The sequence below is a fragment of the Phaethon lepturus genome, unplaced genomic scaffold (assembly GCF_000687285.1).
Source record: "Phaethon lepturus isolate BGI_N335 unplaced genomic scaffold, ASM68728v1 scaffold719, whole genome shotgun sequence".
NCBI classification, from domain to species: Eukaryota; Metazoa; Chordata; class Aves; order Phaethontiformes; family Phaethontidae; genus Phaethon; species Phaethon lepturus.
Window position 1 is genome coordinate 77,707 of NW_010562635.1, and position 25,156 is coordinate 102,862.

The following is a 25,156-nucleotide window of genomic DNA, read 5'->3' on the forward strand; positions in this document are numbered from 1 at the left end:
AACCTTCTTGTGGAGGAGAAACATCAGGTCCCATTTCTTCATCTCCTTATGTAAGCTGCTTTGAAAAGAATAGTTTAATATTGGTAGCAGGTGACCGTTGTTTGCTATTTATTCAGTGTTTTTGTAGGTGTAGCAGATTTCGTGTTGACAAAGGATAATTTGATTTTGGAACGCGATGTCGTATAATATATTTATTTGGGGTTTTCACCATAATTGTAATGGAAAGTATATTAAACTTCATTATAAAGATATATGATAGAAAGGTAGATAAGCATTTAAAACATTAAAGAGTTAAGCATTTCCTCATTTTGTCACAGTCTTTGCTCGTTCCTTTGCTGGGAGAGGACTGTCAATCTTGTGTCTTTTAACTTAAATGTAACTTGTGTCCCTACCTCCAGCATACACTTATTTTTTCTAGAATAATTTTACATAGCAGTGTGAAACTGTTATATTGGACAATGTAGAATACAAGAATGTGTGCAAAGCATCATAGGAATCTCAGCTTTTTTGTGTATTTACTGTGCTGGAAAACCTTGTAGTCTTATCCAGACTTCTCATTTATTGATAGCAGACACATCAGTATTAGCAACTCATCTTTTTTTCCTTCTATTAGAAAAAACTAACTGCATTTATGAAGTTGAGTAGAGAAAAAAAGGATTATTTTATGTGTTTCTAGTCTATGTGGGTACACAATTCTCATCACACCCAGGAGGTAGTCTTGTGGTTTGGGGTGGTTTTTATAAGTTTCACTGTATTTTTACAGTTGTATGAGTACTTAGGACAGTGGGTTAATAGTTAAAATAGCCATTTTGTGCATTCCTTTATTATTTTCAACAACTAGAGAACAACTTTTTTTTTTTATCTTGATGTAATCAGTAACTTGACCAATAGTATTTTTCAATACTTTTTTCTTTACCTTTTGTCAAATTTCATTTTTTTGTACATTGTTAATCGTACACCTTCAATATGTGGTATTTAATTTAGTATTATTCTAACTGTTTACTTTTGATCCTTAGATGGAAGGCTATGGGGATGTCTTTGGTTCACACATCTAATGCTTTATGAGATAAACAAATAAGTAATGCAAGCTTTGTAGTCAGTGTGCTACATAATGACCTAGTCATAATTTTTGAATCGACTGTCAACACATATTAAACCAGAGTATCTATTTGAAACAGTAGTATTTCATAAGCTGCATTTGACAGTTTATTATCTTATCTGAGAACTCCTTTCTTCCTTCATCTTGCCTCACAAACAATGTCCCTGCAATTGAACTTTTGGTAAAAGTCAAGGTCACAGCTTTGGGATGAAGTTATATACGGGAATTGCCTGTCTTCACGTTGAAAATGTGAGTAAATCAAAAGTACTGATATGGTAGTCTAAATCTACAGTATATTCTCTTGCATTTTATTGAAACTAAAGGATAGGAAATTTTATTGACTTTTAAAAACTGTTTTTAGGGAAACTTCCTTGAGAAAGTTTCTTAATAAACCTATACAGATTTAATCCTGCACTTAAAAAAAAAAATTAAAAAATTAGGGATGGCAGTAAATTATAACACACACACATATATATATGTATGTATATAAACCTACAAGGAATGGATTTTGTGTATGGATTTAGGTAGAAGTGTGATGTCTATGTAAAATAACCAAGTAAATTATCTTCAAGTTTTCTGAAAGACAGTACAGATAACTTGTGTTTTCTGTGAGGTCCGTTCCTTGGAAACGGGTGGGGAAGGGAATATTTTAGTCAGAAATCCACCTTTCCCCCACCCGTGATTTATAATTTTCTCGGTAGAACAAATGTCAGGAAAAGGACTACCTTAGTGTGATGCTATTTGGTTTCATTCAGCTGAAGGAGGCTGGAAAGAATCTTTTCTTTCGATTATACAAACTGTAGCTAATGTATAATGTAATGAGAGCAATTTCCCAGAAATCCATTTCAATTTGTGAACTAATTTTGGTTTAATATTCTCGTATGTCGTATTACCAATATATCAAAAAAATCTTTAGGATATATGAATTTTTAATTGTTTTATTAAGTGCTGCCAAAAGTTACAGTCTTTGTAACCTCTCACTATTTCCAGTAACTTCAGGTTCTGCTTGTTATTTGACATTATGCAGTTGAAGAATATAGTTAATTTTCTCATACTTTTGAAGAAAAGTCTTCATCTGACTTTTGACCTGCTGCGAGAAATCATTCAGTGCTTCCTGAAGTTTATATTCTAAACTTTGAAGTTTATTTCTAATGCAGATTGTTAAGGCTTCTTAGTACTTCTGTGTTGCCAAGAGAATCGCAGAGTGTTTGTTCCTGGAGAGGATTGAGTGTTAAGAAAACTTGCATGTGGACGGCTAAGGGTTTTTTTGTGTGTGTGTTTTGTTTTTTATAGAACATCCTCCTGTGAAAATGAGCATTGCTTTTTAACACTTTGAACAGTTGTGTGACATGGAGAGTATGCAGAGAATAACTTTGATGTTTTGATGCACCTGGTTGACTCAAAACAATTCAGCTTCATCCTTCACTCCCTCCTCAAAAAACCCAAAACCTAACAATCACATGCTTCTCATGCCTCAGAATAAATCAACATTATGCCCTGTTCTTTAGTGGGTATAAAAAAGGGTGCATAACAGGATTATCGTGGTATTTAGATCATCATTTGAAGGAGAGCCAGGACTGGGGAAGCCCTTTTCCATGAACTGCAGGTGACCTGGCTACCATAGAAATGCGTAAGGCTGTGGGCTATATAGTAGAACTGGAGAAAAAGTCCCATGCAGGGCTGGCATCACCTTCAGGGGGATTTTCTTGTTTCCATCCTCCTTTACATCCTTTGGCATTATTGGGGTGAGAAGGATGGGAGCAGGCTGCTGGCCTGCCACTGCCAGAGTGATCTCTGGCTGCCTTCATGGCATTGTGGGAATGGTGAGCTGCTCACAATGTTGTCTGCAGGAACTGTGGTCAGGATCCAAGTTTTTTGCCTTAAATCCTGACATGGCTTAAACTTTTGCTCACTTGTTATCTGATAAGATTGGTCTATTCAGCAACCAAAATCCTTTGTAGAGTATTTCAACCACAGGACACGTTACTTTTTATTGAACTCTTTAATAGGGATGACTGTTGTTCCACTTGGCTGCAATGTATGGATTTTTCTCCCTCTATTACTAAAACCTACTGCTATCTTATTTTTTCAGAGGTAAAATACAAAATAAAATTCATCCTTGACCTTCGTTCCTTTAGAGCGATTCCTTTCAAGGACTGCTTTTCCCAAGGAGTTTTCCCGGTCCATTGTGCAGAGCAGAGCTCTCCGAGCTGTCCCAGCACAAACTTCCCAGCTTCTTCCCTGTTTCTGCCATGGCCTTGCCCCACTTGGTGATGCCTTGGAGACAGCCTGCGTTTTGGGTCCAGTCATGGGTTCCTCTCAGTTTGGCTGTACTGATTTTGACGCCAGATCACACAGCTTTTCTGAAATGACAGATGTGAGGAGCCCGAGGGCCTGATCCTCCCCGGGGGGAAGAGGCGTGCTGAGAGTTGAGCAAGGGGCTGCTGGGCTCTTCCAGCTCTCGCAGCATCCTCTCAGGCTCTGATTCCCATTCAATTCCTTATTCTTTTTCTGTGTTTCATCCTTTTCACTGGTGGGTCTTTCATTGTTATTTTGAACCATGGGCAAAATTATTTTCAAACACTGTTCAGTTCTCTCTTACCTGATTTTTTTTTTTTTTTTTTTTTCCACACACATCAATGAGATGTGCTGATGTTGGGTGAAGAGCCAGAAAAATAAAAATCAAAGTTGCTTTCAAGGATCCTCCTCTCATATATTGATTCAGATTTCCAGCTTAATTGGTTTCTGCTTTATTCCTTGTTGGCTGTGACCTCATAGAGCCTGAACGAAAGTGATGGTTTTCATTGCTTCTAGTGTTTTGTTGCTAAATTGTTCATTAATGTACAATGAAGGACTGATGTATTACATGCACACATCCTGTACTTTGCATTAGTGTTGCCTTGATCTGCTGATGAGTAGCGTTACCTTCAATTTGGGGGGGGGGGAAGAACATAAATTGCAATTTTTTTTTTTCTGAAATGAATTTTGCATTATTCTGTGTAAGTGAAAACATGGATGAAATCTTGGTATTTAATAATATAGTGCCAGAACCTCATGGCATAAAGTTAAGTAGCTAGACCAATATTTAAACCACTGAGTAATGTTATTGCTCTGCTAAACCTCGTCACTTCACACATCTCTCTGCAAGACCTCCTTTTGCCTCAAGCTGTAAGTGGAAGATGAGATTTTTATTATAAGTCTCCTGGATTAGGTACACAGGAACCACACTGGTTGACACTGGCTTTGATATATGTGAGCAAAAGTTTATATAGCCATTTTTGCTATGTTTCCATTCTAAAAGTTAATTAACTGATAAGATGTAACCCTGGAGCGTGGGTTACAAGACAAAGGTTTAAAGAGAAATTGAGACAAAGGTCTGATGCAATGAATGATCTAGAAAAGGCAAAATACTAATGCAGTATTTTGAAGAATCTCTCATCTCTGTGTAGCCATACAATCTTAATTTATTTGGACGTGCCATGTCAAACTTGCTCATAGAAACAAATTACAATGATCGTGGTGTGCTTTCTTTATACTTCATTACAGCAACAGCAAGAATTCGTTTCCTAAGTACAACACACTTCCATGGAATTTCCCTTTCCTTTGGGCTTCTGATGAATTAAAAAGGTGTTATTTACTGTTTCTTTAAAATACACACTTAAAATTCCAAATATCAGTTCTCCCTTCTGAAAAGGAAATGTGATGTGAATCTTGACGAATTTTCAAAGCATTGAATTTGTTTTGCATTGAATTTTATTTCCTAAATAACTTACTCTAAAATGGGAGAATTAATTACCACTTTGGGAAATTTTGGAAGTCCCTCAGACTAAGTTTACTTGGTTTTAAAGGAAATGGTAGTGCTGGGTATATTGGCCATAGTTTGTCTTCCCTCTCAAGGGAACAAAGAGTCAGATGTTCCTCTGGGCTTCATGTCACTGAGGCAGCCTTGGGTCTGAGGCACGGATGTACTTCATGACACCCTCCATGGGTGGCATGGACCTGCCTCTCTGGAGGTGAGCCTAGGTCTTGATGCTGTGTGTGGACACCAAGGACTTCTCAGAGGTGTGGAGGATATTTCCGCTCTCACAGGAGGAGGAAGCTCAAGATACCTGCTTGTGGTTCAACCACTTTCAAATGAGCCAGGAGAGGCATGCTTAAGGATATATAAAATTAAGTGGTGGGTCCACTGTTGTGGCACTGGTGGAATATGAACAGCCACCTCCCCCAGAGGTGCCATCAGGTTACTGTCTTCCTCTGTGTTTTGCATGGGCTCTCATCTTCCTGATTTTTTTTTTTTAAATAATATTTTTTTTAAAAGTCAGAATAAATAAACATAAACAAACTCTGCAAAATTTTACTCCATGTTACTCTCCAAAGATGACCTTCCCCTGCTTTAAGTCCTTCTCATTTTAAGCATGGTTTTCTCTGATCTTGTAATGACAGTTGGTAGAAACCTTCTGCATCAAGAAAGATTCACACACAGAGCAATTTCATCTGAGAAACTGCTCTGAGTGCCGCAAAGATGAACAAAACTTCATAGGTGAGAAGAGGGAATAAGATGAGGATCAAACTGGTGATTTATTATAGCCAAGATTAAAATGGTTTGTACTGGAAAGACTGTGATATAAGAAAATGTAGTGTAGTGTCCCAGCCAGCTCTACCCCGGGGTTAGCGAGAATGAAGCATGTGAAGAATAGCTAAACATACTAATAATGTTCCAGCGGGATGGAAAGTATTGCTAGTTCTGATGCAATTTACTTTCCATTGTATTAATTTGTTTTTATGGCATTTGATTGCTTTTTCGGTTAAACAAACCATAAATTATATGATCTGAACCAATAGTAAAGAAATCACAATAGAGCACTTTTTGTGTCCAAATATTGTATCTGTTATACATGAATGATCCTATAGTAATCAATCAGTTTGGATTGTGTAATTGCTTTAGAAACAAATGCTTGCAAACAAATGCTTCACTCATAGATATTAAAAAGAAAGTATAATTATATCTGTTCTTTTCCTGTTGAAATAAATGTGAGAAATATGAGCTTTATAATCCTCACTCAATTGCAACAATTTGGTACAAATTCAAGGAGAGTAGCAGCAGCTCAATAAGAAATGTTGTTTCCTTTTTTGGGGGGTCTATAAGAAAGGAAGAGAAGAACATCATAAGAAAAGCGTAAGGTACTGTAAGGTATATCCCTTTGCATCTTCTCTGATCTTCTGCCTTGTTTTTAAGAGACTAGAAGGGGAAAGCAAATAGTCCCTTTAGATCAGTTAGCTTCAAAAGAAGAGTAAAAAGGAATATACTAGCTCTGAGAACGGTCTGAACAACAAATACAAGGAAAGATGAGTGTAATTATTTTTATTATTCTTACGAGGCAAACCTATTAGAACTGCTTTGCTCACATAAAAAAGTTCATTTAACATAACCCAGGAGAAATACGAATTCTTATACTTATGGGAATCAGGGTCTTTTATACACACTGTATAGAAAAATATTCTTCAATATCTTGGACTGTTAGTTTTTTCTGGGGAAGTTGGGTTTTTTTGGTTTTGTTGGTCTTTTTTTTTTTCCTGCTAAAGAAAGGATGCCCTGAAGTAGGGTTTCTGTAAAACGCTTTTTCCCTGCACACTAGGAATGTTTAGGAAGAAGTATAAAAAGCTTTTCTGTAGGTATAATTTATACATTATGGGTACATGTATGAAACCCCCACACATCAGAATGTGACTTTGCTCATACTGGGATTCAGATATGAGTACTTAGGTTTCCTATGGGGCAAATCTCCTGAAAGGCCCCAAAAATTTAATTTCTCAAGGTTGGGCATGGGAAATTTTTCAAAATCTCTTTCTGTTTCTCTCACCTTTAGTCTAAGTACAGTGTCTTTACTGTACTCAGACTGTGCTGACCATTCAATCTTGAGTACAGTATCTTTATTTTTGTCTCACGAGGTAGACAATATTGTATGACGGCTGAAAGATACTTAATTTAGATAAGATGAATTATTTGAGTATGCATTTTTATTAGCTTTGGTCAAAGTAGATTTAGGTGTTTTATCAGTTTTGGGCTGGAGATGAGTAGCCAGGCTTCAGACCTCAAAGCATTTAGTATTCTTATCTGTCCTTTACTGTAGAAAAGTGATAGCTGAAGTGGAAAGTTTTATGCAGGACTGTATCTACAAAATCCGTTGGTACTTTAGAAAAATTTAACAGCAGTTTCTATGAGTGGAATATAGAAAGTGATGAGCTGGTTTCAAAATTTCCATGTTACTACTTTCTGAATTGCAGTTTTGGACTTTGATAAAGATGACGAGTCTGTATGGTGGTCTGAATTCTGGAAAAGCATGGTTAATTTAAAATACAAATAAACAGAGGAGACCAAATTCTGGTCGTCTTTTACACCTGTCCAAATCTGCATGTCTTTACTTAGGTGCAGTGGTATAAACATCATTATGCGGGAAGTACTGTCGGGAGGAATTGATAATTTTGGACAAACTTGTTTATTCTCCCTCAAATGTTAGTTGTGTGGCCAGGCAGTGAGTGAATATTGGAGTGAATTTTGGAGAGAATGCGATGAATCTATCCCAGTGGACAACAGGCTGCCACACAACTCCTTTTGGTAATGAGGAGATCTATGCAACGGCAGGTTAATTTGTGCCGTCTTACTTGGGCCTTGGAGCATGCCTGGTAGGACAGGATTTGGGCATTAGAAACAGAATTAACTGGGTGTCCTGGCTGAAACCAGGACACTGGGGAGGGGTGATGATGGGCAGGTAAGAGCAGGCAGCATCAGGATGAGCTGAAAAGTTGTTGAAGGGCCCACATATGTCCACAGTGGCTTAGTTGCTGGTGCCTGACCAGCCAAGAGCAGTGAGGAATTTTGAATGCCAAAATGAGAAGAGCCAGAGCTGAGGAAGACCATAATGTTTTAAATCTAATGTTGGGGGAATTGTACATATGTTGGTGTATCAGCGTTATGTTCTGGATTTAGTATCTGCGCTTCATTGTAAAGGAATAGGTGGAGTGGAATGACAGGGTGCCTGCCTTCCAGAGCGAGATTTTAAAATGCGTTTTCCTAAACCAACGTAATGCAATGTTTTCTTACATCCAGTTATCTGAAAAATTATACAAGTGGGTAATTTTATCAAACCCAATGCCATGAAAATTGAGGTGGAAGTGGACATTTGGCTGGACAAGTTTACAGGGCTGTCTTCTGATACCTTTCTAAGGTTGTATTTACCATGTGAGTAGGCTGTAGTGTTGAGCTCTCTACAGCTGTCATGAGAGATGACCATGTGGTGCTACCAAAAGCTGGAGCTGGCTGGAATAAAACAAGCAGCATTAGATTTTGAGTTCATCCAGCTATCACTAAAAACAGTGAATATATAACTGAGGCAGAGCTTTCAGAAGAAGGTCAGTGCTTTTTTAGTCAGCTAAGTGATTTTCCAACTTTTGAGTTACTAGGAATACTCTAAACGTTGTGTTTGTTTTCCATTTTCTCTCTCTTGTGTTATTTGGCATGTTTGATTCTCTTTATTTACTGTGGTCTCAATGTGTGTATATATAGCAGGATGTCTTAGTTTTATTTTCAAGTTGTGCAATAAATAATTCGTCTTAAATATAACTTGATGATAGATGCTACAAATAAATTGAACTTGAGTAGTTTTAGTAATGGTGGGCCACAGAAAGCAAAAAAAGGAAGCATATTTTTGTATTTTGTCAGGTTCTCTGAAAGGAGCAAAAGCATAATTTCTATCATTAATCATCTAATGCACTTCCATTGATTTCCTTTTTAATAGAAAATGAAAGTAAAAGCAATTCAAAACCTATAATAAAGTTAGAAAAAAACAGGAAAATTTGTGAAAGATTCCTTAGACTGATTGCATAATGTAGAAGCACTCAGATTGCAGTTATTCTCTGGCCAAAGTAAATTTGAAACATTAAAAAATCATATTATTTTGTCTTTGTAGCCAGGCAGAGTGTGAACCACTTGCAATAAGAAAACACCTGTATTAAAATGAAAATGGTGCTAGACATTGATGTATCAATCCTGTGTTCTGCATTCAGTGTGGGTGGGAGGAGTAATGGGCTTTATAGCAACGTATTTCTCTCCTACTTCCCCTTAAACAGTGGGCAGTCTTGGCTCACAACTGAGGAAGAATTAAAAACATCAAGTCATACAGCTTGCCAAAATTGACATGTACAGCTCAATTCTTTCAGTGATTTAAATCATATATTCCCAAGCAAATAATGGATAACCTCATCCATACCTATCAAAGAAAAATTGTACTCTAAGAAGTTATTTTAAAATAGAACAGAGGTGAGTCCAGTTTAAGGCATTAAATGACAGAGGTCAGCCTGCACTGATTTTTCTGGTTTTAATATGCAGCCCTGGACATACTTAATCCCTTTCAGACAAACTGATCGGTTCTCGTGCTTGCACTGTGGTGTTGGCTGAGAGGCTCTGAGCCATGAAGAGTGAATGGTGTGGCAGGGACGTGCGCCTCTGGTATGCAGACGTTGTGTACAGACCTCTTTATCCCTTTCTGTCTGGTGAATGCCAATGACATGTAGCCACAGGGGAACGCTACAGTTGGGTCAGACACATGCACATGGGACCGGCTGCTCTGGTGGGGGCACAGCTGTGGCTGCTCTGGAGGTCATCTCCCACCAGGCTGACCCCCAGAAAGCTGCAGTTGGCACTCCTTTTCTTCTTCGTCTCCTTTACCTAGATTAACCTGTCTTTTTCCCCATGTACATGTCTTATTGCAGGAAAGCTGCAGAGAAACCAACCCAAAGAGAGGCTGAAGTTGTGAAGGATCTTCACAGTTTCGCATTTTACTTTTTTTTCTTTCCTTCTAATTTTATCCCAAACTCCTCCCTTTACCCCTGTTACGGTCTTGTCTCCATGCTGATGCTCTGTACCCAACTTTTCTACCCAGTTCTTCCCTTGACCCCTTTTCATGCAAATCATTTCAGTTGCTTTCCTTTATCTTTTCTGTTGATATTTACCATCTTTATTGCTTCCCAACCTCATCTCAGGCTCCTCTTGTTTGTTTATAGAGCACATTGGTTGGGGTCTGTGTTTATTCAGCGCTCTGTTTGCTTGGTGACATTTCTTAGGCCTTTAGCACTACTGTCAATATCATTAATAATTACAAAATGGGAAACTAGTGATCTCAGAGCCAGTTTCCCTGCTGCATAACTAGTTGTTCCAGCTCTTCCTCAGCTATTTTTACTAGATCTGTGTCTGTGATGTCCTTCCTGGCATCATTTGTTCTCTTCCTCAGACTTATTTTTAATGGTTGTCTTACGGTTTGCTTCTGTAAATCCAAACTTTGGACTTCTTACAAGGGCATGTAGTGACAGGACAAGGGGTAATGGCTTTAAACTGAAAGAATGTAGTTTTAGATGAGATATAAGGACGAAATTCTTCACAGTGAGGATGGTGAGGTACTGGCATAGGTTGCCCAGGGAGGTGGGAGGTGGTCCATCCCTGGAAACATTCAAGGACTGGTGGGATGGGGCTTTGAGCAACCTGGTCTAGTGGAAGGTGTTCCTGCCCATGGCAGGGGGGTTGGGCCAGGTGATCTTTAAGGTCCGTTCCAACCCAAACCATTCTATGATTCTGTGATTAGGGGTTGCGTTAATGTACCAAGAATTTCATAAATGTTCCACCTGGGATTTTGGAGAAACTCGTTATATAACAAGTAAGAAGGAGCATCAATATAGAAAATAAATGAGATTGTCATGATTTATGAGACTGTGCTTATAGTCAGCAGGTCTGGATCCTTAAAGTTACTCTTTTTTTCCTAAGATATTATCCCTGAACTCCTTTTTCACTTATCATTAGTGATATGTGTTAGAAATTATGTTATCTTGTTACATTGAGGGGTAATGAGAATAATTATGCAACACAAAATGAGAATTTTTCTGAACAATGGGAAAGTAAACAGCTACATTAAAATTACACTACTGCCTAGCTTTAGTTTTAGTGTTTGGCCTGAGTGTACCTTCCCAGAATTATCAGTCGTTGTTTTCAAATGTTCTAATGACATTTAATTCCAGAGTTTTGAAACCACTAATTTAGGTTTCACAAATTGAAGTGCCATGGTACAATATAATTTTACTGGTTGGTGGTTGATATTCTCACTCTTAAGCTTTTTACCCTTTGGAAACTGTTGAAATGCATTTTTAAGGGAGAATTGATTATAACTTTGGTAAACGAATATGATTACCAAGACTGTCTGTAATTGGAATTTTACTTAAGAGGAACTGTATTTATGTTATCTTTCCTTATTGGATGCAATGCTATGTCTATAATATTTCTTTCTGAATACACTCATTTTGTTGGGGCCATCTGTAGTGCTCTTAAGTCAGGCGTGTGCCTACGGAGAGCACTCGCGTTCCCCCAGTTTGATGCTGACGTGCTTCTTTGGTGGTGATGTAACATCATCTACGGATGCATTCAGTGCCTCTGCAATTTGACAGCATACAAACATTTGATTTCACCATGTAAAAGTTTATAGAAGAAGTGTCTGCTATTTACTTTTAATTCAAGATAAATGTAGTTAAAGAATATAGCTTCCATATGCTTCCGCATGCCATATGCTAAGATGATGGCATACAGACATACTCTTGTGGGTGTTAAGTATAAAACAAGAAGACGGAGGCAGTTGTGCTGAATATCCCGATAGCAGTCCTCGTTCAGTATCCCGACAGGACCCCGTACCAGCAGAAAGGGAAATGTCCTCCCCAAGCTGTACATTTAACACTTGGCTTATGCCTTGAAGCAAAGCGGTTGCATCTGCAGCTATTTTCATTGCTCGTAGTAATCGCTAACTTTTTGTTGGCACCTTAACAGGTGCATCCACACTGTTACACAATTCCAGCCCTGCCCTGAAAAAAAAAAATTTTCTTTTAGCATTTTAAACCTGGTTACCTTTCAGGTTAATTAATGATCTTGTTTTTATCCTTATCAGAGAAGGTGTTCTTTTCTTTTTGTGCCAGCCATTGTTTTATATCAACAGAACTGCATTAAATTGTCATCCTGCAGCTTGGCCCCAAATGTTTAATTCCAGTTTGGTGGTGTTGGCTGGTGGTAATAAGAAGGAATAGTGGCAGTTCAAAAGGAAATCTTGCATTTCCTCTCTTTGTGGGAATCAATATTATAATTCGAAACCCTTTATCTGGTAGTGTCCTGTTATTACCTGTTTCTATTCATGTTTGTGTCCATTTTAAATGCTGCAGAGACCCTAGAAATCACACATTCTGTCTAGGGGGGATTTATTGTTACTATGTCATTTTTTTCTCAGTGCATAGGGCTGCAAATGGACTGCATTTGCTCTCCTGTGGTATCCCACTTAAAAAAAAAAGAAAGAGATGTTGACATAGCAAAAATGGCTTTGTGGTATGAGTTTATTTAAAACCATTGTGACAGAACTGAGCATTACGTGGAAATATTTCTTATGCAGCATAAACCACACATGAGCCAAACCAATCAGTAGCTTGAGACCACCAAGGATAAATAATTTTACTAACTTTCCTGAAGCCTCACTGAAAACAAAGTTGTCTCATTCTGTTTCCAGAAATGCCTGTATTTGAAAATATTTTTCTCTTAAAAGTTAAAGCTAGCTTAACTGGGAAATAAGTTTGCATCAGGCAGAAATGAGGTGACCAGCTCCTGAACGAACCACTGGAGTGGATCCGTCAGCTCTGCTGCTTCCTGTCTGGCCCTTCTCAATCCATTAAAATGCCCTAATGGGCTTTTGTTTTATTATTTAATCTATTTTAGCAGTTCATGCTGCTCACCTCAAGCATAGTTGTAAGCATGTAGCAGAAATCCTGCCATTTCTTATGACTGACATGCTGTAAAGATCAGGCCCATTAAGCTCAGGCTTTTGAAGGTAATTCATCTCAAACTGAAGAATTCATGCATTGGCATCGTCTTTGAAGATACTTGCAGACTCCTGAGTGGAAATGATTTGCCTCCTAACAAGACTGAGATGCAGCATACTGCTTAGGCCGACCCGAGGAGATGTGGGTTTTTGGTGTGTAAGGGTACCGGATGTTCATGGCTGGCATCTTATTCTGCATGTAAAAGAAGCGCCTGCACGCCCAGCAAAGGGACACAGCTGCCAGTTGGGTCACCAAAGAAGTGCTCACCTGGGCCCACCAGCTTATTAATAACACCATTGATGTTGATAAGTCCAGGACAGTGGGAAGCAAGCGGAATGTTTGCTCTTTAGGTAGTATTTTAGGCATCAAAAAAAGGTTTTTGGACTCCATTCTCTTTGGCCACTGCCTTCTCTCCTTGCTGACTCTAAGGCTTTGTTGCTCCATCAGGAATGACCAGCTTGAGTTACCAGGATCTGCACTTACAAAAATTCCAAAGTAGAGAAGAGAAGCAATTCTGTATTTTCAACCACCTGCTTGTCCCTAATCACGTTACAGGACGTGAGAAGATGGGTTTGCATACACTTGGCCATGCTTCATGTGGACACCTTTGTGTTGCCGAACCCTCGGTGTCCTTGGTGAAGGTAATGAGGCTACGCAGACCTTGGGCATCAGAGTCTATTACTTGTTTAACCTTCCTGAAGAGGGCAATTACCCCGCTTTCCCATACAGAGTGGTGACCTCTGTCCTCGCGCTCTCGTAATTGAGAAGGGGAATGTCTCCGAGTTTGTGGCTGCCAGAGCTGAGAGAGAAGAAGGGTCACAAGGATTGAAAGTGAAAGGCAAGGATCAGCAATTTAGAAGTAGTTATTAATATGCTGATTTACTGTCACTTGAGTCTAAAGAGATTTTTAACAATTGCTTGCCTTTTGCATGCTTTTCAAAATGCAGATTTTTCCCTTAGAAATCTAATTATATTTTAAGAAGATACTTTTTTATTTCCAGATGGTTGCCAACTCATCCCTTGATCCCATACAATACTGTAGTTAAAAACCAAAATTCATGTGAATTTATTGCAAAGTTACACCCCAGAAAATCCTTTAACTGTAAGAAAACAGTTATTTTTCCCTGTTTTTTTTCAGGCACTCCTAGTAACATTAAGTGTTGGTGACAAGGAAAAGTATATGCAGCCTCAAAAACCTGAATTATTTAGAAAGCTCCCTAAAATAATACCACAGGTTGTTGAAGTTAAATAATAAAATCTGGATTAAATCGTTTCATCTTCTGTGGCTTTGTGATACAGTGTGTGGACTTGCCTAAAATCAGAGTGCCTGACATGACTGAACTCTTGGGGCCAAATTCAATTGCTAACTCTGTCCCTGACTTCATTACTTTAATCAAGTCACGACCTATCTTTGCCTTGGTTAACCTACAATGTAGGATAGAAATAGCCTATAATCTTGGAGATTTTGTGAGAATTAATTATTATTATGAAAGGAAAGTCTTCATGATGTGCAGGGTATTTTTATTTATTTTAATTACTTATTATTAGTTCACTGAAACTTTATCAAGTTTTATTATAGGCTATCACTATTAATACTTTTGTCCTCTATCATGGCTATGCAGTGCCATTATCCACCCTGAAAAATTAGTCATTACAGACCAAAAAAGAAGAGGGGTGTTGAAGGAAAAGGGAATTGGCTCAGTACGTGTGCAGGGGCTCTGCCTCTGCCCATGTGTGAAGGCACTTCAGGTCAGATGGAGCTTGGCAGAGTGACACTGTCCTCAGCTGAGACCCACAGAGCAGTTGCTTTTTGGTTTTTTTTTCTGTTGATGGATCCATTCAGTATTGCTCTCACAGGGAGCTATCGCGCACCGCAGAAGCAGGCTCCTAGTAAAGGGCGGCGGCTGCAGCCCCTTTCTATCATGGCTGCAGGCTGAATGCTTGTGCCCTTCCTCCTAAACATCTGCATTTATGCAAGACATTCAAAGGTTCAGATGGCCAGAGCGGGGGGAGAGCACAAGGGGTAGCACAGTGTTTAGGGAACTCAGTTTGGAGGGAGCAGACCTGGTGCTTACACCTTGCTGCAAGAAGCATTTAGCTGTAGCATCCGCTGCTCAGATAGAGTAGAGGTCACCGCTTGGTATGGGAAGGCTGCTCAGACAGTTGTTCCCTTCATCTGAAATATGGAAAAGATGGCAGTTTTGGAGAAGGAAGCTCTCTTTTATATTTTTAATATTTTTTTTCTACTTTGAAGCAATTTCAGTCCCATACATAGTGTGTGCATCACAGCTTGGGAATCCTGGCCTCAACCAAGTATGTTTTATGGCACATAGCCGCAGTATTATATCTTTTCTTGTTTGGTCGTACAATGTATCATTGGTTAAACTGTTACCTCAACCCTTAAAATGACTGCCTCCTTGAGAATATTGAATTTATATAATCATTTAGATAACACACTGCTTGAATGAGAATGTTGTGTTGCATGAATAATGACCTAAAAATAAATCGGCTTTATCCTATTAAAACCAGGAGAGTGAATCCCACATAGAACACAAGTACTGACTGCGTAGCGTATAATACAATATATATAAGAATATAAAGATTTCTGTACCTTTACTTTTCAGCTGTTACATGCCTGTCAGAGCACAACGACTCTGCCAGTGTTGGTGACTGCATGCAGTGGGCAGGAGCTATGCCATCTCTCGTACAGGAGTGTCTCATTCCCTGCAAAGATGACTGCGCGTTTACCCCCTGGTCTAAATTTACAGCATGCTCGTTTGACTGTGAATCAACTCGAAGTAGGAGACGGTCACTCACAGGTATAATCTTTTATAATATTTGTCTGATGGTGATACTTGTGAATAATGCCTCTTAGATGTTGGTGGACTGATGTTGGGATTTTGGGAAAATCCAGACAGAATAGTGATCATCCCTAACTGAATTTTGATCTGATATTGATCATTGCCTACTTTATGTGCACACATTTAGGTATGAGAATAGTGCAGAAAAACTGGGTGGTGGAAAGCCATTATTAGACATAAACCAAATAAAACAGTGCCTATGCGTCGTGCAAGTTTATCTGATGTATTAATCTGGAAAACATGCAGCAAATGCATATACAAGAATAAAAATCAGTATGTTTTTCTGTTTAAGACTGTTGAAATCTGGATGAAGTTTAAATCTGGAAGTTTTGTGCTCAGCAATATCCAATAGTTCAACAGAGCAAATAAATACCATAAATAAAGAAAAACCAGTATAATTAAAACAGTTTTGTTTGATCTTTTATATGTATTGATTAAACACTCTGGTTCAAACCATTTCATGGAAAAGTCTCCCATACTTGCTGTTGTGGTTTGTTATTATCTTATGAATGCTGACCAAACTGAAAAGCTTTAAAACTCTATAACATTAATAGTTTGGAACTGCTTGTTTTGTTAAGAGTTGTCTTCCACCCCCCACCCTTGCTCCATAGCTAAATCAAATAAAAAGGGATTTTTATCCTACACTGTTTTCAGAAGGTTTACAAGAAATTTACTGTTACTGTTATCCTGAACACTCCCATCTTTTCATATTTCTGTGTTGTGTTTGAGAGCTATAGTGTAGCTGGCTTGAGTTTGCTGTAAAAAGTTTGCTGTGATAATGCCTGAGAATTGAATGGCAGCAAAGTATGGTGGCTACCACTGCTCCTTTCTTCTAGACTCACTTGTACCTGGCTGCATGGCTCTCTTGTTATTCAGTTTGTTACTGTGGGAATGATCCAAGTTTTTAGTAACTAACAATTACAGTACACAGACATAATGGCTTCAAGTTGCTATTCGTCAGTATGGCTCATTAAAGGATAAAGATTTCTCTTTTACATAAAAATCATTATTATGCAATGCTCTACTGTTTCTGCCAAAGAGCATATTCTAAAATGTTCTCTATATCAATGTCTGTATGTTCATAGTAGTAGAAATCCTTTATCCCTATTAGAATAATAGGTGCCTGCTCTTACAGAAAATATGTAGGAATTAAGTCAATACTTACTTCCAGGTAGTTTTAAAACTGAATTTTCTTTATGAACATCTGTGCAAGTCACAAAACAGTATGGCCCTACTTACCCCCTTTCTTACTCCATTCTACATCAGACATAGATCCATTCAAGTAAGTGGACCCAAAATAGTTTCTGATATTCAGGTTTTGATGGCTTGTCTGCTCACCCACACTGCATTTGTGACCAGGCGCCACCAGTCTCTCCCATACGACCTTGCTGGGCTCCCTTCCTCCCTCCAGGAAGGAGCTCGTGGTCTCAACCTGCTCCCAGCAAAGGTGTCCTGAAAAGCACATGTTGAACATGCAGCATGTGTCCCCGGTGGTGCTGGGGTGGGGACAGCACAGCACAACACCACAGAGAGCAGCAAAGGAGGACCAATTCAGACATTGGCTTTGGTTTGACCGCGTTTCAAAAGGGGACGTCGGTGAGATTAGTGCTGACGTGTCTTTGCATAAAACTTCATGAAAATTGGAGCTGGCCAAAAGTCTTGAAAAAAATCTCACCCATAGGAACTCAGTCCAAAGATTTAAGGAAAGTGCTATTTTGACAAGTATTTCCTGATGTTAAGAGTCCTTTATCCATTTGTATTTCACCTTTCTATAAGCGTGTATGAATTGTACTTCCTTCTTCATCACTGCATGTGTCTATGCTCAAGTGAATTCTTTGCCTTCATTATAAGAGTTCATTAACAATGTCATTTAGTGGGAGTCTGCTAATTGTTTGCTAACTATTTGCTTGCCTCCCACTCAGTTTTTAATGGTATTATTCATTTTACTTTGTAAGTAATCATAGACTCTACATATAAAATTAGTCATTACTTAAGAAGCAAAAGACTTATTACAGAACATATCAGAATTCAAAGTCATTATAATGAAAACACAGTTTTTAGGTAAGTCTTCAGTTAATTAATACAGTCAGTTAATTGACTGTACTATAGGTACAACACATTTTCTGTAGGAAGGTATATTTTTAATTTTTCATATAATTTTTATGTATAGTATGTACTACCTGATAATGTTTAATGTATATAATACTTGTTAATATTCAGAAATCTAATTTAAAAATAAAATACGTTTAATTGAGGGATTTATATACTTGAAAATATTGGAGATGGTATTTTCAATAGTAATTTCTAAACCAATCTGTAAAGATGAAAAAAAAATCTCCATCACTAATTCTAACACTACTTCTTTGAGAAGACTATGGGATGAATGTCACTTCAGCCCTCAAAATAGATCTTTCATAGCAACTTCATTAGAGGAAAGATTCCTACAAAACAGATGGCAGGGCAAGTTGGAAAAAAGCGTCATATAAGTGTGAGATTATTAGCATCCTTACCTGTGTCTGATGTCCTTCATGTAATAATGGCAAAATATGAGCAAGTCCCAAATTCCCATGTTTACTAGTACAATGTGGAACATACAGCTGTACGTATAAACTGAGTTTATGCCTTCTGTCAGCTCTTCAAACACAAAATGCGTGAAACACCACCAGAGAGTTCCAGATATATTTAAAAGCTTTTAAAAGACTTTCCTTGAAGTATGTGGAGTTGTACCTCTTATACCTTACCTGAATTTGCTCATAAATATATGTATAAATATATATATACACAAAAACATAAAGATGCAAGCACTATTGGATTTATTTGTTTTTATTATCCCTTTGTGCTGGCAAACTTTACATTCCCCAGAACTCTGTAAATAAAATTTTGAAAGAGCTGTGGCTTGAAGGACAACGATATCAAGGGTCTGCAATCAATGTCCTTTTCTTTGGAGGTCCGTGTTTGTATGGAAACAGGTATTGACGAAAGCCAGCTTGTGCTCCTACTGACATGTGGTGAAATGACACTTGGTTCCAGACTAGAAAGAGGGTGATTGGGTTGTATAACTTGTTTTTTGGTTTTAGTATCTTATTTGTGTGCAAGAACAAAGAGAAGAGATTTTTTGGGGGATCAAAGCTTTAAAAACTTTTTGCAGAAGTATTTTTAGCGCATCCTAGATCTCCAAGGAACATTTTGAGAATGGGATACAGTTGTGGTTTGTTGGTGAAGATGAATTCTCCCCTTCTGTGCAGATGCCAAATGCAAAGACATTCCTGAGCTCAGCCAGCATAAAGATTGCTCCACATCACGTGGGCTAACCCATGCCAAGAAAAGCATTGATTTTATCTCTAGAGGCTGTATACAGACCTTTGTTCCCTCGAGCAGTTGTAGGGATGCAGGGAGCATGAATTAACTTCTTTGCAATATTTCTCCTTGTACCGGGGACCTCTTCTCATGCGTACAAGTCCTCCAGGAACAGAGCATGGAGAGTGCAGTTGCAGCAAGCTGTCCCACAGGTTTATTTGAATGCTGCTGCTTCCTGACGCCACTGAAAGAGCCTTCTTTTAAAACCTATTGAAGAAATAGAGCAAAAGAAAACATTAAACCAAATATAACTGTTGAAATACTTTGCAGCCCTAATAATTCACTGAGGATTATCTTTTCTGTTTTCTTCAAAGTACGGTTTGTGTGCCGTGTGCATCTTTAACTAATTTGTAAAGTAGTCTCAAAGAAGAGGTTGTGGCTAATGTAGAGTCCTCTGGAAGTTGTCCTGGCAACCATTGATTGCGAGCAAATAGAGACAAAACAATCAATTTATTTTCATCAGATAATTAGAGAAAAACGATATTATATAGAATTACAAAGCATTTTCTGGGCAGACCATTACTAGAGTAAGACTTTGCATTTTGCTCCTTGCCCTACTCATCAAAACAGTATTTCCAAGTTCTCTGGTTGCCCCTGGAGATAAATACATTGTTCTTGCACTCCAGAGCACTGGAAGCAGCTAATAGATGCTTCGGAAACGTTCCTGGATATTAACATTCAGATTGTTTTGGTTCTAATGTGTTGAATTCATGCAAGTATAAATAATATGACGTGTTGTTATCAAAAGTAGCAGATGTTAAGCTAACGAACAGATTTCTGTGGTTGGAACAGGGCGAAGCAGAAAGCGAGACAAATGCCAGAATACAGAAGTTTATCCTCAAGTTGAAACAGAGCTGTGCCCCTGTGAGGTGTTTACCTCCCAGCCCCACGGAAATTGGTCCGACTGCATTATCAGAGGAGGTACATCCGAGCTGCAGTGGGGAACGCGATCCCACGGAGATGCCAAGGAGTGTGGCGAGGGGGTGCAACTGCGAGCTATTGCCTGTTACGATAAGACTGGCAGACTTGTGGAACCATCTCGCTGTAGCAGTTCGGGTAAGGAGATTTAAAAAAATACACAACATGTGTAAAGAGCCCTGATGCTGAGCACACTTATCCACTCAACGGTTTGTTTTGGAGCCTGTCATACGTGCGTACCTGTTTACTTGCTGGAATAGCTTTCACAAGCTGTTGCTGTGAGTGTTGAACACTGTTCTTCGGATAGCTTCTTACCGTTCTAAACACTGAGGTTTTCCTCAGTATAAGGGTTTGCTGGTATTTCTACCATGGAAATGAAGTAGAAGAGGGCTAAAGTTGGCTGTGATGTCAGAATACTGGGTGGATTTCTTTTATTTGTCTGAAAATCCTGTAAAAGTACCAACTCAGGAGAAGGTATATTTCAATTTGCCTTTTATTTGAAGATATCTCCTACTTCAGTTTTTACTTGTTTAGAAATTTTTATTCCTTTTCACTAAATTTGGAGGTTCATACGGTTGTTTTCAATTAAGGAATTTTCTTGAGATAATCATGTTTAATTACAAAACCCCTGTGATGTCACCTGCTGTCGCTTATGCCAGTACACAACTTTGGCAGCCGGTGGTCTCCTCCTTGCAATTTTGTGCCAGTCCCAAGCTCAAACTGACACACAGCATATATTCCAATGTCACTGCTTGCTGGGGCTCCGGGCTATGGTTCTATCCGTTATATTTCACATATCATCAAGTAGCCTCTATCAAACAGAAGTAGGGCAGAAGAGGAAGCAGGAAATGTCATTGCATCTGGATATTTTCTTCACTTTCCATGATTTGCAGTTCATAGCAATCATTATGCTAAATCAATTTACAGACAAAAGCCCTTATCTTGGGGGCAAGTTCCGTACCTGTGCTGCTCCCAAAACACTAATGCTCTCTGACTTCCAGTCAAAACACCTAGGACACCACGCAAGGTGATGTAATAGGTTGGAAGACTGTTGGTAAGCTATATGACGGGAGATGAAGAAATGATGTCTCAGGAGGAAATTAAGTAATACAGTGGGAACCATTAATGTTCCAGACTATATAAGGGAGCGGATAAAGAACTGGGGCTGCTCTGTGGAGGGTCTTCAGGTAGAGGAACAGCAGCCTGAGCCTGGCAAAAAACCCCACCCTAATGAAGTGATTCAGTCCTGGAGTGAATTCCTCTCGCAGCTGTTGATGGCTGTTCCAGCTGGCTGCACAGATTCATAGAGCAGCTTTCCGTGGTTTGTGTTTCAACAATGTGCTGTTGTACCAATTGATTATGCCTCTGTGGCCCATGAAAGAGGAATGCTCTACCTTTCCCCACAACATTACCTTTTCTTCTGAAAAAAAGGGAGCTGTTGGATTCTGAAAGGTGGATTTGCCTGTGCTGTGACTTGCTCTTTTGAAAAACTTGGGGTTTTTATCACTATTAAAAAGAGCAGATTGTCTATGCGTGGGGCTTTTCTGAATAACCTTGAAGTCTGTTTTCTGTCAGTGATATTTATGTGGCATTTTTAATGGTCTGGCTTCTCTTAGGGAGGTAGTAGGGAGTGGTAGCTCAAGGGGATTATTGTTGGCTTTCTTGTCTTCAGCTTTTTATCTGAGCAGAAATAATTGCAACATGATCCTGGCACAGGATCCACGTCAGAGGTGGTCAGTACTGTACAGCAGCTCCCTATCCTATGCCCTTGCTCCTATTTCCAGAATGCTCTGAAGACCCTTAGGTGTAGAAGAGGGACGTACAGGAGGGGTGAGAAGTTTCCACCTTCTGGATACCCTGTAAGAGTTCCCCTAAGAGCAAGTTATGCATCTCCAGCCAGACCCTGTTTAATATTCAGGACGTATAAGCTGGCGCTCCCAAAACAGAGAAACTCTTTTCATAAAGGCGGTCAGGATGATCTCCTTATAATAAGCAATCCACTGTCACTGTGGTCTGGGGAGGAGTGTAGTAAGATGTGGAACCTTGCAAAGCCAGAGCATCCTTTGGAGCTCCTCATCAGCCCATAGCAGTGATCCACCAAAGCCTTTTGTGAGCTGAATCCTGTGCCTGCACAGGTGGCTGAGGTTTGTTGTTCCTCCTAATTGCTGCTCAGTGTTGGACACCTGCTCCTGCAAGGCAAGCGAGGAAGCAGTGTTGCCTTGGGCTCCAGAGTACATTAATATTTCAATGACTTTGGGTATAGAGTGCCCAGAAGTGGGCAGGAAGCTCCACAGGCTCCATTTCCATCACTTGGGACCTGTCTTCCAACCAGAGCAGTTAAGTGACAATAAGCCCAATATTTATGGTCTCTAGAGCTGAGAGCTTTCAAAATGCACTTCTGAACACATTATTGAATTAGTGATAGAAACAAATCATTATCCAATTAATAATTAGCAGAATGTTATTCAACCATAATAGAGAAGAGCAAATTACAGAAGCATGCAGAATTGCTAAGCCCTGAGAAATTATTAATGACAGGTTTTTTTAAACAGCTCAGTTTATCTTGTTCACAATTAGTATCAGGTGACCTTTTAACATTTGCTAGCTGACCATATTTATGTCTCATTAAGCCATTGCTTTATATATTGAATGCTGATCACTGTGATATCTAGGCATTGTTCTTTCTTTATGAGCTGTGGGGGTAAGCGTGTTCCTCTTCTTTTTCTTTCAGGTCTTTTGAGTTCTCTGTTTCCTGCTCTTTTGCTTTTGCAGGACAGTGCTCTTGCTTTCCCTTGAACCAGGACAAAAGGGAGACATAAGACTTAGACCTCAGTTCTTTCCTGGGTCCTTTTAAAGAACTTCTACAAAGAGGAGAAAGACAGATATAGGAATGCAAACTTTGCCTTACAAGTAGATTTAATTTTGTTCCAGACTTGGTAATGCCATGAGTACACGGCATAAGACAACAAAAATGGTATAGAATAGTAGAGAATAGGTCAGTTTGTAGATTTTCTAGAGAGCAAACTTTGGACTCTTGCCGTCTCGCAGCAATGATTTTCACTTTCCGTGACTGAAACCTGGTCGTTGAACTTACCACTTCAGTGGGGTTTAGTTCTGTCATGTCAATTTGACTTATTATGTGAATGTATCATAGTCATCAGGTGAACGTACTGTGAGTTTGAGTCTAACAGAAATTAATCACTGCTCAGAGGGATTCAGGGTCTGAGACCCTGACCTTATACTGAGTTTTGAGAGCAATTCTGCATTTGAAACTTGGGGGAAAATAATACATATCAAAAAAAGCCATTAAAGTCTGTTCATCTGTGTGTGTCAGCAGTCTAGACTCAAACTCTCCTAAGCCTATTATCTGCAAATATATTAACCCTCTGAGCATACCTTCTCAACAGGAAATGGTTTTTCTCCCCATTGGTGTAGTTACCACATGCAGAGTATCCCAAGGTCCAAAACCAGTGAAGACAAAAGCATTCCAACTGTGCCTTAATGGAAATAGCACTGCTGGCTTGCCTGGTGTCTGCAGTTTCTTCTGTCAAGACCCGAGACCTGGGTTGGAGGGACCTCTGCCCTGGCCCAGCATAGCTGAGCACAACTTGTGTGAATACTTCGGGTCAACTGTAGTGGGTGCACAGGTCACACCTTGACTAATTTACCTAATGTCACTGCAGTTTAATCTCGGGTTAGCTCATGATCAGAAATATGACAAACTTTAAAGTACAAATCTCAGACTTCTCCAAATTTTATTCCTTTCTATACCAAACCTTTCTCTGATGTACAGAAAAAACACACCGTAGCTTTTTTTCCCATGACTGGCTTTATTTTAGTGGTGTCGTCATTTTCCTTGATTGCCTATTCAATAAGCTCAAAATACGAGTGACCTGCAGTTTCCAAATTGAGCTAGTTCTTTTCTCCTGGATTTGGTTCACTCCTCTTTTCCTTCCTTTATTTTGGAAATGCATTTATTAAATTATGGATAGAGCTAACTATCTCTAACTGCATTACAAAAATGTAATTGATAACTTGCCTCAACTTGTATTCCCATCAGAAGACTGGATTATATTGCATTCAGCTCACCACTACTCCAGAGGGTCTCCGTTCTCTGGCTGGTGTTTAGAGCATCTTCTTTGGACATGAAATTGTCCTCTTAATTGCAGTTCGTCCGTTTCTCAGTCTGTCATCTGAGTTCCTTGTGCTATTTTTGAATTTCCACCTCCTTTGTTTTGAATTATTTCATGTGGTTCCTTTGCCTCTCTTTTTTGTGTGCTGTGCCAACAGGGTTTTTTTTAATCTTAGAGGAACATAGGGTGCCTCATCTGTTCCAAATCAAAGGCTGGAGATTTCTTGTGCTCTTGCACAGAGGTTCTGCTTTTGATCCAATGGGCAATTTCTGGAAAGCAGGAGTTTATAAAGAGCACTTATACTATTCAAATTCTGCTGTGCTCGCAACAACAGGAACCTGGAAGAAAGACACAACAGACAAATAGATCCTGGCTTTAAATCACAGAGCGGTTAGCTTCAACCTACAGTCACCTTAAAAAGCTTTAATTATCTCTAAATTTATGAAGGGCATGGCAGGGGTGCTCATATTGCTCCTTATTCTCAACAGTGCAGTGTTTTGTTGTGGTTTAGTTGTGGGTGGGCAAATCAAAGAGGACTGGGGTTGCTCAGAGGGTTCCCCTGGCACAGGGGTGTCACTTGGTTCCTCCCAGTCAGGTCGACGTAACACTCCTACTGGGAACGCTGCTGGCAAGGTCACTCCTTGAAAAAGTCAGCTTCAATCCCAAATGGATGGGATTAGCAAATGGATGCACCAGGAAGAGTTAAAAGTTTTGGTGATGTGAAAACTCATTGTTTTTGTGGTTGCTGGAGGGATGTTCCCTGCTCCGAGGCACATCAGGGCAGCGTGTGCCAGCAGTGACAGTGCTGCTTCTGTCCTGATGGGACGTGTCCCCAGCGTTGGGAGATTTAGGACAATATGAAAGGTCATGGAGCAGGAATTTCAACTCCTCCT

The 25,156-nt window shown here is 39.2% G+C and overlaps 1 protein-coding gene across 1 annotated transcript in view; it reads left to right on the plus strand.

Moving 5' to 3' along the window:
* LOC104626407 (thrombospondin type-1 domain-containing protein 7B-like) overlaps positions 1–25,156 on the plus strand; it is a gene marked incomplete at both ends in the record, with an annotated part of 103,517 nt that overhangs the window by 66,553 nt on the left and 11,808 nt on the right. The window contains 2 exons of the mRNA XM_010294322.1: positions 15,619–15,813; positions 20,005–20,268. Coding sequence (XP_010292624.1) covers positions 15,619–15,813; positions 20,005–20,268 — 459 coding nt within the window. The remainder of the gene's footprint in view (positions 1–15,618; positions 15,814–20,004; positions 20,269–25,156) is intronic.